The sequence below is a fragment of the Pelophylax lessonae genome (genome assembly GCF_965119305.1).
Source record: "Pelophylax lessonae genome assembly, chromosome: 8".
Lineage (NCBI taxonomy): Eukaryota > Metazoa > Chordata > Amphibia > Anura > Ranidae > Pelophylax > Pelophylax lessonae.
Genome location: NC_138775.1, coordinates 236,354,393 through 236,369,778, shown reverse-complemented (window position 1 = coordinate 236,369,778; position 15,386 = coordinate 236,354,393). Strand labels below are relative to the sequence as shown.

The window sequence follows — 15,386 nt, the reverse complement described above, 5'->3', positions numbered from 1 at the left end:
GACAGGTTCCACTCCGAACAGGCCTTGCCATGGTTGACCAAAGAAGTTGAGTGCACATGCTCAGCATCATATCCAGAGGTTGTCTTTGGGAAATAGACGTATGAGTACTACCAGCATTGCTGTAGAGGTTGAAGGGGTGGGGGGTCAGCCTGTCAGTGCTCAGCCCATATGCCCCACACTGCATCAAGTTGGTCTGCATGGCTGTCATCCCAGAAGGAAGCCTCTTCTAAAGATGATGCACCAGAAAGCCCGCAAACAGTTTGCTGAAGACAAGCAGACTAAGGACATGGATTACTGGAACCATGTCCTGTAGGTTGATGAGACCAAAATAAGCTTATTTGGTTCAGATGCTGTCAAGCGTGTGTGGCAGCAACCAGGTGAGGAGTACAAAGACAAGTGTGTCTTGCCTACAGTCAAGCATGGTGGTGGGAGTGTCATGGCTACTGTGACATACTGAAGCAGAGCATGAACCCCTCCCTTAGGAGACTGGGCCACAGGCCAGTATTCCAACATGATAATGACTCCAAACACACTTCCAAGATGACCACTACCTTGCTAAAGAAGCTGAGGGTAAAGGTGATGGACTGGCCAAGCATTACTCCAGACCTAAACGCTATTGAGCATCTGAGGGGCATCCTCAAACGGAAGGTGGAGGAGCGCAAGGTCTCTAACATCCACCAGCTCCGTGATGTTGTCATGGAGGAGTGGAAGAGAACTCCAGTGGCAACCTGTGAAGCTCTGGTGAACTCCATGCCCAAGAGGGTTAAGGCAGTGCTGGAAAATAATGGTGGCCACACAAAATATTGACACTTTGGGCCCAATTTGGACATTTTCACTTAGGGTTAGTATACTCACTCTTGTTGCCAGCGGTTTAGACATTAAAGGGTGTGTGTTAAATTATTTTAAGGTGATATCAAATTTACACTGTTATACAAGCTGTACACTCACTACTTTACATTGTAGCAAAGTGTCATTTCTTCAGTGTTGTCACATGAAAAGATAGAATAAAAAATTTACAAAAATGTGAGGGGTGTACTCATTTTGTGAGATACTGTATCTTTTACTATGGGGCCAGGATCTGATATTGGCCTTCTAACCTAATTTTTTGATATTTCCACTGTGAAGGCCTGTGCCATTCTACAACAATAACTAAAACTATATTATAATCAATATTGTCATACCAATCTGACTGAACTACTTAAGGTCTGTGGAAAAAAAAAGGATGAATCATAATACCGCAAGCTAGTTTTGGGTCCATTTTAAAGCAAACAAAATATACTGTATCATTAAGATTAACCTGAGGGCCTTTCCACTGTTAGTAAAATGGTGCAGCAGTGTCTACAATTGGAGTCTTCTCGTGTAACGATGATGGTTGGTAGACTGGATCACATGGCTGCAATACAGGACCACCTACAATGAGTCTGCTTTCCAGCTAAAGAGGAAGGTCAACACTATTCCAGCTTTGGAAATCTTTTAAAATCAATACATTTTCAAGAGCTCCTAGTGTCTTTCTACCACAACCACCTAATAGTGCTATGGGGATACTGATGTGTGTGCCAATCTACTCATTTCCAGTGGTGTGATAGTGAGATAATTTACTAAAAGTGTTAAGCCCCTTTAAGTCTCCAGGTATGAATAAAGTACTTTAACGACCTGGCATACAAAGTGCACATTTTGATGTTTTATGTATTTTACATCATTTCCATTCCTTCTGCCAAGTTGATTTGTTGGTCACCATTATGTACATTTGTGTTCTAGGTATTGCAGCAATGATACTGAATGGAAAACCAGACTTAACTGTAACTGAACTGCGACAGCGGCTCATCCATTTCTCTACTAAAAACGCCATCAATGAAGCCTGGTTCCCTGATGAGCAGAGACTAATCACTCCAAACAGGGTGGCTGGATTACCTGTTAAACTAGCCAGTGGTAAGGCACTGCAACTAAGAACATCATGGCATCCATTGCTTCCTCCCCTGCCTACTTTGTTGCACTTGCTAAACATGTCCACGGGTTTAGGAAAATAAATGTCTTTGACCCCCTTAGCTCCCAATCAAATTGTTTCAATCTTTTTTACTGCAGAAGGTTGGTTACTGTGGGATAACAGATTGCCTATTTTTTTCAAGGTTTTTTTTTTTTAGCTCTGTCTCTGCTAGGGAGGTTTACCCCACTGTTTGTCCTGCTGACCACTGTCAGACAGAAACTTAAAGCAAAGTTCCACTCATTTTTAAGTTTATTAAAAGTCAGCAGCTACAAAAAGTTTAGCTGCTGACTTTTAATAAAAGCACACTAAACTGTTCCATGATCGAGCAATGCGGCCGCTCAAAGCCTCGCTCCTCTCTCGCCTATCCCTGGCACCGGCATCAAAAGTGTGGACTCCTGGCTGCGCCTTCTCAGTGGCTGGGCAATCTTCTGGGACCTCTGACATGTCCCGGAAGATTGTAGGGAGGTAGGGGGAGAGGAGATCTTCCGCTCGAGTCGCCTAGGCGGCCCGAGTGGAAGTGGAAGATGGGTACCTGTCAAAACTAGGTACCCCCTCCCCCCAAAAAAAAGTGTAACTCCACTTTGAGTGGTTGTAAACCCTTACAAATACCTAGTGAAGTGACTAGCCTCAGGTGATACTCAGAGATGAAACAAATCATCCACATATGTTGTACCTGTTTTATCTGCAGTCTTCTCTTCTCTACATCCGTTCAAAGTCCACAATAATAAGGATTGCCTGTGCTGTCAGAAAAAAGGGGGTGGAGAGCTTAAGTTACACTCTGCAGAGCTTAGCAAGGAGAGCTTCGAAAGCAAATTGGAGGGAAGGGACACACCCACCCCACCCCACCCCCCCTTCACATAACGCACTGGAACAGAGCTGAGGATGTCAATCAACTGGAATTCCCTCCCCTGTCACTTTTTTTATACTGATGTCAGGAAAACTTGTCAGGAGCGACTCATGCTGATAGCAGAGGAATGAGGCAGCAGACAGAAATGACACTTAGTGCTCCTTATTTAGACACAATAAAAGTACACACAATAGAGGGATGTACTTTGTTCCCATTTCATATCTGAGGTTTACAATCACTTTAAGGGTAAACCCCAAAGTTAAGAGTTGTCATGTGAGGAAGAGTTGAAGGGAATTTTACCAATGTGGACACCTGTTCTGGTGACAGCTGTCTAAGAGAGGAATCACCCTCGCTTAGGGGAGATCTTTATCTTACTTCCCGTTGAGCCTTCAGGTCCGAACATAAAAGGAATTCTCCCTAGCAGGACACAGACAACGAAAAAAGCTTAATAGGGTTTTACTCTTTCCACCTCTGACACCAGTTGGAATGTAATCATTCTCCTTTGCCCGGAGTTCATCGTGTTTTCTCAGGTGGGAATAATTTGTTGATAGATGATGGCAAATTTTACCTGAAAATTTCCCCAGGTATGTTCGTGTATTTTAAAATCTCTGGCCACCAGTCAGTGTCCTTCAGTCACAGTCTGTCTATATCACTTGGTTTGTAAACCACTAAAGCTAGCCTTACACCAGTGGAAACGTTTATATTCTTCTAGTTAGTGGGGACAAATTGATGTTCACTTTGAGGAGAGAATTAGAAGAAGGATTGTCAGGGACACAGCCGTACTGGCATTTCTGCCAGTACTAGTCATGGAAGCTCCTGGCTCAATCGACACAGCCCTCTGCTGGCCCGTCAGGGAAATGGCCGTAGGAGAACTGGCAACATTGCCAGTAATAGCAATGGTCGTTCCTGCCTCAATTGACACTGCCCTCTGCTGGCCTATAAAAGGTGGCCATAGGAGCAGACTCATTGCTGGATTATCTCTCAGCTTCCTGTGCTTCCTGTTTCCTGTTTGGACTTTCTGTTGTGACCCGGTGTAACGTGAGAATTACCTACCCCGTGAGAATAACCTACCCTCGTCACTTCCGGCCAGAAACAGCTGAGCAGCGCAGCAGTGCGCATGCTCAGAGCCCCGGATACCTAATGGAAGAACAGAGGAGCTTACTAGTGCGCATGCGCACTAGTATGAACGATCACGGTGTACCGTGAAAAAAACCTACCGACGTGTCGGTTACATAAAACAGCGGGGCTGAAATAGGAGTCATCTCCGCTCCTGTGCCTGTCACTTCCCTGCTCTCGGCAAGTAAATATGAAAGCGGCTCTCGGCTCCGTGATTTATCTTTTCATACACCCGCCGCCGCTTTTATATTTACTATCCGAGATCAGGGAAGTGGCAGGCACAGGAGCGGAGATGACTCGTATTTTAGCACAGCTGTTTTAATGTAACCGCTGCGTTACATACAGTGCCGAGAACCGGAAGTGACGAGGGGTAGGTTTTTCTCACGGGTAGGTAATTCTCACGGAACACCGGCTTGTTTCTGAACCATCTGATCTCCTCCTGGTGTTTGACCCTTGGCTTGCCTCTCTGACTTTGCTCTTGCTACTACCTGCCTGTTTTCCCAGTGTATGACCCTGGCTTGCCTAAGGACTCTGCTTCTGCCTGCTCACCTGTGTATGACCCTGGCTCGTCCCTGTTCTGCTACTTACCTTGCTCTTGGACTGATCACTGGTGTTTGACCCTCGGCCTGGCTTTTACTACTCCTCTAGTTGCCTGCTTTACCCAGAGTTCCTGAAATCATCTGGTGCTCACCACAGGCGACCTGTGCTACTTGGGACGCTTCACCTCCTGTACCACTTCCAGGGGTGACTCGCACTGAGCTGCAAGGGAAGCCCTCTCTGCACTTCGGCCTCCATCCAGACCGTGACAAGGATTTTTTTTGTTAACCAAACATAATTCTAATTTTAAATGTAGTTTTCATATGGGAAAACTTGCATTTATTGTAATATGCATGCATCTAGGGGCGGGGGACCCCAGAAGATGAGGTTTGGGGCTGTTCTGTGCAGACCCATTGCTAAGAGCAGGTAAGTATGACTTTATACATTGACGTTATTTTAAAAATAAATAATTACATTTACAATCACTTTAAATTACTGTTATATTAGACTAAACATATTTTTAGTCGCCTACTGCTACGAGGCTAACCCATAGATGACTCATTGAAATCAGGAAATAGCTCAGGCGTGTTTGTATCCTAATCCAAACCCATCTGAGCTATTTTGCCTGAAAGCTGTCACTGCTCCCCGTCGATCATAAGCACCGAGGCATATAACTATTTCTCGTCTCTTTTCTTAGATGAGGAGCTCTTGTGTCGAACGGCTTGGTCCAAAATATCAGGCTTTGCCCGAACAGCAACGACCTCTGTCCAATGTACTGAGAAAGAGGAAATGTTCAGCTGCTCTAGTTTCTCTAAAAATGGAAAAAGGAAAGGGGAGCAAGTGGAGGTAGGTGTAAAGAATATTCAAATACAGTAAAACCTTGGTTTGAGAGTAACTTGGTTTGAGAGCGCTTTGCAAGACAAGCACATTTTTAAAAAAAATTTTGACTTGATATACAAGCAGCGTCATGTCACAACTGGGTATAAAAGAGAAGAGGTGCCTCTAAGTGTAGCAATATGGTTACATTTAATGAAGGTTCAATATTTAGCAGCTCACATGGTTGATGATTAAAACAGGCACATCTAAGTATTCAGGCATCCGGGGTAAAGCTGTCCACATAGACTATCCTCCGCACTGCCATCTTCATCACACCCTTCCACGCTGCGCTCCACGAGCGATTCAAAGTCTCGCTTCAGATCACTCTACTGCAGGGTAGTCTTCCCAATCACAATTGCAGACTGACAGTGGTGAGAGCTGGTGGTCCAGAAGATGGTCTATATGGACAGCTTTACCCCGGATGCCTGCATACTTAGATGTGCCTCTTTAATCATCAACCATGCGAGTTGCTAAATGTTGTACCTTCATTAAATGTCCCCATACTGCTACACTTTGAGGCGCCTCTCTTCTCTTTTATACTCTGTAGCTCCTGCTGGATTTTGCTTCTAATCCCCTTGTGGAGGCTGCCATTTGTGGATGGACATTTTAGGATGACACAACCTATCACATTGCTATAATCTTTGTATATAGACTATAAACTGAAAGACTTATGAATAAATGGTTGTGGAATGGATCATCTGAGTTTCCATTATTTCTTATGGGAAAATTTGCTATGATATAAGAGTGCTTTGGATTATAAGCATGCTTCCGGAACGAATTATGCTCGCAATGCAAGGTTTTACTGTAATCAGTAAAATAGAATTTTACCTGCAGAGGGTATGATTTGGAAATGGTATGGCCATTTTGAGGCTTTCAAGATTTAGTAACTACAAGCCTCATCATCCTTAGTGGAAAGGGTACACAGAGTCATGTAATTTCTGAATCTCATATTATATTCCATTACCACCAGTTGGCTAAATCACATACCACTTTCTTACATCATTTGAGACTCCAGTGGTGAGATTTCACTGCAGTAATTTTGTTAGCTATATCTCAATCAACAAATAATAAAGTGGTGACCTGGTATCTAAAATGCAATACATCCAACCCTATTCAACATATATAATACAAACAATTATTTTGCCTGTGTGACTTTAAATGAGGCATGACATATAGCTGACATATAGCTGGGTTATGCACTATCAATTTATTCAACAACACATGAAGATGTTATAACACACATCAGAGGGTTAAAAATAACAAATTGGTTCTTATATCTGACAAGCATCAACATAAAATATACAATTCTTAAAATAATCATTCCATATAATATTTCAAAGAACACATCCAATGAAAAAGGGGGATGCGTCCTAAAAGTCAACGCATTTTTTTTTAATGACACCCCAACAAGACAACCAGACACAGCACATGGCAATGTATGGCTAAGGATTGAAAGACCAAGATCCTATCAAAGACCAGCACACAGCCTATGTGATTCCACAGATGAATGAGAAGGCCACACATTGAAAGTTGCAGTCACAAATGAAAAAGGAAACTATAGCTACATCTACAACACAATCCAAGAGCAAGATGGAAAGTCAACATCTGACTGAGCTCTCCAGCAGCAGGGCTGTAGTGAAATATCAGTTTACGTTGCATTTTCCTTGAAAACACATCTGGATTTCAAGTCAAAATAAAAGTTATTTCTCTTTACAGAGCAGAGAGCACATCCCAGTACTTGTACTTAGCCTTACATTTTCCCTTTTGCATCTCATTGCCCCCCAAAAAAACGATGTGTAAATTTAATGATCACTGGTTAAAAGTTTACACAATGGCGAGGCTTGGTGTTTGGCTGCTCAGGTAGGAAGCACTGCCTTGTGGGAGTTAGGGAAGAAAGTCCTGTGTCCTCTCATATCAGTAAATACTGGTTCTGCTTGATGCTACAAGAGAACGCTGGGAGAACGAGGTGATGTGGGAATCGATTGGAAATTCATTGCAAAAATAATGGTGCCTGCTACCCAAAGAACTAGTTGCTTTTACCCAAATGGGTACAGTAGAGGTGCTCTTTAAGACCTCCAGGTCTATTTTATGAAATGATTAGAAAATTTCTGTTGAACACATAGGCAGAAAAAAGAGCGCACAGGCTCTGGTGCAAAACCTTTTATCAAATGTGTAAAATAATAAAATCAGTTCATTCACAAACATAGGTAGAGTAGAGCACGTCATCCACATGGGTAGACTCAGAAAGGAGGAGTTCCTGCACCTATTCTCTGCGGAAAAAAAGCCCTGCCTATATCCATATCAGAGAATATCAATATGTACATTTACTAATTCCTGCCACCTAATCAGAAGTCATCATCTACTGATCTGAATTCAGTAAACATTAATCTGACCAACTGTATTACTGCAATTCGGACTTTTGTATTGCACAAGCCCATTATTTTTTTTGTTGTACTGACACCATACAGATAGCTACACTTTCCAATTTGTTGCGCAGGTCAGGATTCTGAAAGATACATGGAACTCATGATATTGACTGTATTTCTTTAACACACAGGATAAGGATGGTAAGAAGACCTGCATTGCCCACAATGCATTTGGAGGTGACGGAGTATACGCTATTGCAAGATGCTGTGTTTGGCCAAAAGCAAACTGCCAGGTAAATGCCAGTATTCCTGATGGTACAAACACCATGTCCACCGCCAGCTGCTCGGAGGAGGACCATGTTCTAACAGGTACAAACTAATAATCTAAAGCGAATTTAAACATATATCACTGGACATTGTGCACATTATAATGAAAAAAAGACATGGCTAATTTTTTTCAAGTGCAATTCCATCCAAATAGCTACATAGATACATACATAGTTAAATAAGATATATCATTATCATTTTTTTGTCAGCTCTATCTCCTATGGAACAAAATACATGCAGTACTTTGTCCCATGTATTATATAAGTGCTTTCTAACCTTAGATTTGAGGTCTGAACTGCCCCCTGCCCTCTGGCATGGCAGATCTGACAACACCTATGAAGGAGACGGATGATGCAAAGCTGCAGCTTGTGTCAACTGTAAACACTTTTGAGAGACAGGGAGCGGAATGCTGAGGCTGACATGTCCACCCTCCCTCTGCATTCCTCCTGCCGTTGCTTGTCTCAGTAAAGTGTTCACAGCCAAGAAAAGCTGCAGCTATGAACTGGCTGTCTCCTTTATATCTGTTATCTGATCAGCCATGACAGAGAGGAGGGGGTGCATAACTAAGGTTAAAAAGCACTTAGAAACATGGGACAGAGTACTACATCTACTTTATCCCATAGGGGACATAACTGTAAAAAAAAATTTAATAAAAGATCTTCATTTTCCTGTATAATATTCTGAATTATGTTTAAATCAATCTTGTTATTCCCACTCTTAGCACACTGACTAGCCAGAAGTCACACCATTATTCACTTACTGCAGCTTTACAGCATCCCCAATCACCTGCTGCCCATTGGACTATGAAAGAACACCATATGCTTCTGAGAACCTCCGTGCTCTCTTCCCTCTGTAAGCTGCCTTATGACCTCCCCCTCGGGCTCCCAGTGCCTGAAACCATGTTTGATTGATAGAATCCTTCTATAGAGCCTGATTTTGTCACAGTGCATAACCTCCTAATCTACACTTGATTTTTCATGTGCAGGGGCTGATAATACAAAATGGAAAATTTCCTACCAAATACTTACTGTAATTTTCTTTTCCTGATGGACTCCATGGCAGCATACGGTTAGGTAGCTCTGCCCTCGCTCCTACACCATAAGATTCCACTCCCATAAATGTTGAGGCTAAGCCAGAGGCCGCGTTTCATAATTAGCCTGATAATGACACTAGGAAGGGACTCCTGCTGCCATGGAGTCCATCAGGAAAGGAAAATTATGGAAAGTATTTGGTAGGAAATTTTCAGTTTTCCTGACACTCTATGGCAGCATACATTTGGGAACAAGGGTAGAGATGCTGGTAAGGTTTCAATTAAAGCTCATGCAACAGAAAACCTCACGGCTAAAATTGAACTCGTCCTCTGGCTCAGCCTCAAAATGTATAGTAGTGAGGTCCTATGGGGTAGGGTGAGGGCAGAGCTACCAAAACGTAGGCTGCCATGGAGTCTGTCAGTAAAGAAAGATTCCAGGCAGTTATATTAGCAGTGTTTTAAACATGTATGCTTTTTTTTGCTTGGGGGTTTGCTCATATGTAAAATGTAAGTCATCAGACATGTCTAGACCTCCTTTGAGGAAGATAGATAAACATATAAAATACCACTAAGAGGTCTGTATAAAGAGTTTGCTGAACGAATGTGACACACATCTCCAATGAAACTTGATGTATTCTGTATAATTATCTCCTTTGATTAATATCGTCATAGTGCTTTTTTTCCAGGGTTATTAAAAAAGAAACCCTTTGTTATGACCACTAGATGGTACTTATGATCATAGGAGATAATTACCGTATAAATTATACAGAATACTGCAAGTTTGTGTTGCAAAAGGTATGATTGAAGACAGTATGAAGTGCAAAGTGATAATTATGAAGGCTATCATGGCAGGAAGTACATATACAAGAGAGAGGATTGCGTGATGGGATGCAATATGTGCAGGAGAAGAGTGCAGAGCGTATGCCGGGGGTGGGGGAATATATGCAGGAGGAGAGTATGCAGTGAATGGTAGAATTAAGTATGTGCAGGAGAGGAAAGCAGAGGGTGTCATGGGGGAACCTACTTTATGTAGTAAAGAAGAGTTTTCTATTATTATTATTATACAGGATTTCTATAGCGCCAACAGTTTGCGCAGCGCTTTACAATTTGAGGGAAGACAATACAGTTACAATACAGTTCAATACAGGAGGAACTAGAGGGCCCTGCTCGTTAGAGCATAAAATCTAGAAGGGAGGGTAAAGTGAAAAAAAAGGCAATAACCGTGGGGGATGGGTTGATGGAGAAAATGGAGGTACATTTATTAGGGGTTGGTAGGATAGGCTTCTTTGAAAAGGAGGGTTTACAGAGATCGCCTAAAAGCTAATAGAGTGGGAGATAATCGCACAGATAAGGGTAAGGAGTTCCATAAGATTGGAGAGGCTCTGGAAAAGTCCTGGAGGCGGGCATGGGAGGAGGTGACGAGGGGGCTAGAGAGCAGGAGGTTTTGAGAGGAACGAAGAGAGCGATTAGGTTGGTATTTTGAGACGAGGCTGGTGATGTAGCTGGGGGCTAAGCTGTGGATTGCTTTGTAAGATGTTGTAAGTATTTTGAATTTAATTTGTTGGGTGAGCGGAAGCCAGTGGAGGGCTTGACAGAGAGGAGCAGCGGACACTGAGTGATTGGTAAGGTGGATGAGTCTGGCGGCAGCATTCATGATGGATTGGAGGAGGGATAGCCTGTTTAGAGGTATGCCAACGAGAAGGGAATTGCAGTAGTCGAGGCGCGAGATGACCAGGGAGTGAACTAAGAGCTTTGTTGTGTCTTTGGTTAGAAAGGGGCGTATTTTGGAGATGTTGCGGAGGCTGAGGCGGCAAGATTTGGACAGCGATTGGATGTGGGGTTTGAAGGAGAGTTCAGAGTCCAGGACAACACCTAAGACCTTGGCATGTGGGGATGGGCTAATAGTAATGCCATCGATATTGACAGAGAAATCAGGGGAAGGGGCACGTGGTGGAGGAAAAATTATAAGCTCGATTTTGGATGGATTGAGTTTGAGGAAGTGGTGAGACATCCAGACTGATATATCTGATAGTAAATTAGTGATACGTGAGGAGACTGAGGGAGAGAGCTGAGGGGTGGATAGGTAGATTTGGGTATCGTCAGCGTAGAGATGGTATTGGAAGCCGTGGGAGGCTATCAACTGACCCAGAGAGGAGGTGTAGATTGAAAATAAAGGGGTCCAAGAACAGAGCCTTGGGGGACCCCAACAGAGAAGGGAAGAGGAGGAAGTAGAATTGTACGCAATGCTAAAGGTGCGGTTGGATAAGTAGGAAGAGAACCAGTGAAGAGTAGAGTCAAGGAGACCAAAGGCATGGAGTTTTTTGAGGAGGAGGGGATGGTCAACCGTATCAAAGGCAGCAGAAAGGTCCAGAAGTAGGAGTACAGAATAGTGTCCATTGGTTTTGGCCATTAGTAGATCGTTTGTCAGTTTTAGGAGAGCAGTTTTCTATTTTTGCATACGGTCATACATTGTACTCATGTTTATGATAGCACCGCTGTATACACTTGTACATCAGCGCACAGATATTCATATCAATGACAGACTGTGCGCTGCATCTGAGAGGAGGAGACATCGCAAATTATGCTGAAGGGGCTCAACCAGTCTGTGTGCAACAGCCCTTAAGTAACTCCTAATATTCTTTTTCTCAGGCTGCAGCTCTCACTCTCTGAATGGACATTTTAGTGATCATGTGAGGCCGGTGCACCACACTGGCAGGAAGGACCCTGTGTGTATTGGGAAAAATGAGATTACTTCCCATGCTCTGTGCTGTCATGCTCCTAGTATCGCCTGCAAAGTCAAAGAGCATGCTCCTGTGGGCTTTACGGAAAAGGTACTACTCTTTTTATGCAATTGATTTCATTGTTTGCAATGGTATATTCCTTTTTACACTTTTTAATGTATCTTGATAATATGGAGGTTTTAATCTACTTTACATAATAAAGGAAAGCTGTCATGTAGGGAATATGAAGTTTTCCATTGCTGGCTTACCCTTATAGTTGCCTGGCCTATATCCTCATCTTTGGTTTCAATTATATTTTTGTCACTGACTTGGGCTCTCCGGATTTCCTTAATCTGTCTGTTCAAGTGCCAGACAGCTTGCATTTTTTTTTTAGAGAAGTGGTGATTCCCCATATTTTTCTCATGACATACATGGTTTAAACAAAGACAAATATGGGGAGCATTGCGATTCCCAAAGTGGGGTTATAAGGCTCAAGTTTAATCTGCTTAAATGTTACCTTCCCTGGTTCCTCCCTCTACCCCCACCCCATCAATATGCTATTAACTTTTTTTTTTTTCATTTTTATTACACACCTTTTTTAAAACCAGTGATATTATCTATGCAATACAGACATATTACTTCTTGTAGATGGGCCGACAAGGTGCTATTCATAGCTTCCTAAAAAACATTACAGCCCCCTGCCTCAGTAGCCCTCTCAAGAGCCGCAAGCAGTAGGCTGTTTCTTGGGAGAAAATGCCTTGATGGGTGGATGTCAATTTGGAAGCGTGGGCATTGCTAGACAGTTTGCCCAAGGTAATGCCCACATATTATACTGATTGAAAGAACTTGAATGAAGGGGGACAAGAAGAGTCAGGCTGGGGAGGAAAGAGCTGGACGATGCTGGATGTTCTCCAGGCAGAAAACGAGGTGGACTCTATTTGGCTTGCTGCAGCCAACTGGCTGGAGTTCAGCTGTAAATGTTACCAACCATTCATAGAGATACACTTTATTTTCAAAAGTATTGGTACACCTGCCTTTACACGCACATGAACTTTAATGGCATCTCAGTGTTAGGGTTCAATATTGACTTGGCCCACCCTTTGCAAAGGCATGACATGGATGTCTGACATGGATGAAACGTTGGGAGCAGGAAATTGTCCAAAATGTCTTGGTATGCTGACGCCTTAAGAATTCCCTTCACTGAAACTAAGGGGCCAAGCCCAACCCCTGAAAAACAACCCCACACCATAATCCCCCCTCTATCAAATGATTTGGACCAGTGCACAAAGCAAAGTCCATAAAGACATGAATGAGCGAGTTTGGGGTGGGGAAACTTGACTGACCTCCACAGAGTCCTGACCTCAACCCGACAGAACACCTTTAGGGTGAATTAGAGTGAAATCTGCAAGACAGACCTTCTCGCCCACATCAGTGCCTGACCTCACAAATGCACTTCTGGAAGAATGGTCAAACATTCCCATAGACACACTCCTAAACCTTGTGGAAAGCTTTCCCAAAAGAGTTGAAGCTGTCATAGCTGCAAAGGGTGGGCCAACTCAATACTGAATCCTACGGACTAAGACTGGAATGCCATTAAGGTTAATGTGCGTGTAAAGGCAGGTGTCCCAATACTTTTGAAAATATAGTGTATTTTAGAGATACACAATACCCAAATGTCTGTTTGTAACAATACAAAATTAAAGTGTTTGTTACTCCAGCATTTCATATTCCTGATATGTGCCTGCTATACCATGTACTTGTAGTAGAAAGTTTCCTGTTCTCTTTGTATTGCTTTCTTTGTATGAAATCCCTTGTATTCCTACCAGTTCATCTGATTTCCTATTAGTTACTGACCACACTAAGCAGGAAAACACACCTTAGTCGATTCTCTAGCTATGCTAGGAACACAGTCTACTCTCCTCCAATGATCAGACCTCTCCTGACACCCTCCCCCAGCACAGCCATTCACTGGGAAGCTCAGTATGCTGTTTCTTCGCCTCCCTCAGTTCTTTTGCAGCTAAGGGAATGTGATCATTTACAAAAAAAAAGGGGGAAAGGGTATTTATGTTTTTTTTTAACATCTATACACAAATGTTCTGCCTTTTATTTCAATTTTAAACTGAATGGGTTGTTTTACAAGATGATCATTTACAATCACATTAACATTGTTGTTGTTGGCATTGCAGGTGACGGTGTCATGCGATGATGGCTGGACCCTGACTGGTTGCAATGGGTACACTCGAAGCTCTACCGCTCTTGGATCATATCCAATTGATAACACTTGCGTTGTTTTAAATCCAAAAGGCGGTAAAGGAGCTGCAGCTATTGCTATTTGCTGCCAGAACAAAAACACAGACAGCAATCAGAGTTCAAACTATAGGTGAAAGTCTCTAAAGTGCACCTATCACATTTTACATGGTGAAGGAGACCATAGTGCTGGATGAACTTACATATTATTGGAATGCAGCTTGTCAGTTCAACTCAGGGCAGTATTAGACATATAACCAAGCCTCCAAATAGACCAACATAAAGCACTATTTGACCTCATAAGATAACTTCAATGCAAAGTCTGAAAAATTCATATTACGGATTTTAAAAAAAAACTGGACCTGGGTTTGGGCTCTCCTCCTCTTGTTGGTGTGAATCTCATGAACTAGTAGAAATATTCTTTCCTGTGCATTATGTGTCACTTATGATGAAGCTGGTGTTGGGGTGGGGGCTAGACATGATGGCTCCTCATGACTTTAAATTAGAACAGACACAGACCACAAATTATTATGGGTATATTTAGTAAGGTCAGTCAATTTGCAGATTAGCTACCTTCCCTGCTTCGGAAAATGACACAATTATTTTATATAGAGATTTTAACAGCTCAGTCAATTGAAAAAAACTACAGTGTCCATTTTAGGACATATTTCTGTATTTTCTTTACAGCCCTTCCAAATATTGTTCCTTCTACAAAACCTTATCCTCCTCCAAAGCCCAATCAGTTCTCCCATAATGATAGGTCAGTTGATAGGTTGTTTTATTAGATCTCCAAACCTTTCTCAGGTGTCACTTCTCTACTTGTCAGGTGTTCTTCCTTCTGCAGCCAGGGACATGATGTAATCATTTGTCTCACTTCCCCGTGCCCCATGGAATGTCAGATTTGTTTACGATGTTGTTAATAAAAACTATTGTATATTAAAAGCTGTTGGCTTTATCATTCCTTTAACAAGATTCAGCAGTCAGAATTTGGATGCTGCAGTGGGCCAGAAAAGTGGCCTAGAAGATCAGCACAGCGATACAGGAGGTGACATTACTTCTTCTGAGTCACAGTGCTTCGTTTCTGGCTGTTCCTGGGTCAGTGCAATAACAGATTGCAGCGCAAAAGATACTAATGTGAGCAGCAGCAAAAAAATGTGCTCGATATATATACACAAAACAATAAAAATAAAAAACAAATAAAGCTGCGCTTACATAGTTGACAACATTTAAAAAAAATTTCCAGAGACACTTTGCAGCACAGCTATCAATTACTTACCACACCCACTTCCCTGAAGCTTCACCCACTTAAAAGATTATAGGGTCTACTCAATATAGA

The 15,386-nt window shown here is 42.5% G+C and overlaps 1 protein-coding gene across 1 annotated transcript in view; it reads left to right on the top strand.

The window, feature by feature from the left end:
- Window positions 1–14,992, top strand: part of PCSK9 (proprotein convertase subtilisin/kexin type 9) — a 42,351-nt gene extending 27,359 nt beyond the window's left edge. The window contains exons 9-13 of the mRNA XM_082265241.1: window positions 1,759–1,929; window positions 5,182–5,330; window positions 7,918–8,095; window positions 11,733–11,914; window positions 13,990–14,992. Of these exons, the coding sequence (XP_082121367.1) occupies window positions 1,759–1,929; window positions 5,182–5,330; window positions 7,918–8,095; window positions 11,733–11,914; window positions 13,990–14,187 (878 nt within the window). The 3' untranslated portion in view covers window positions 14,188–14,992. The remainder of the gene's footprint in view (window positions 1–1,758; window positions 1,930–5,181; window positions 5,331–7,917; window positions 8,096–11,732; window positions 11,915–13,989) is intronic.
- Window positions 14,993–15,386: the final 394 nt, after the last annotated feature.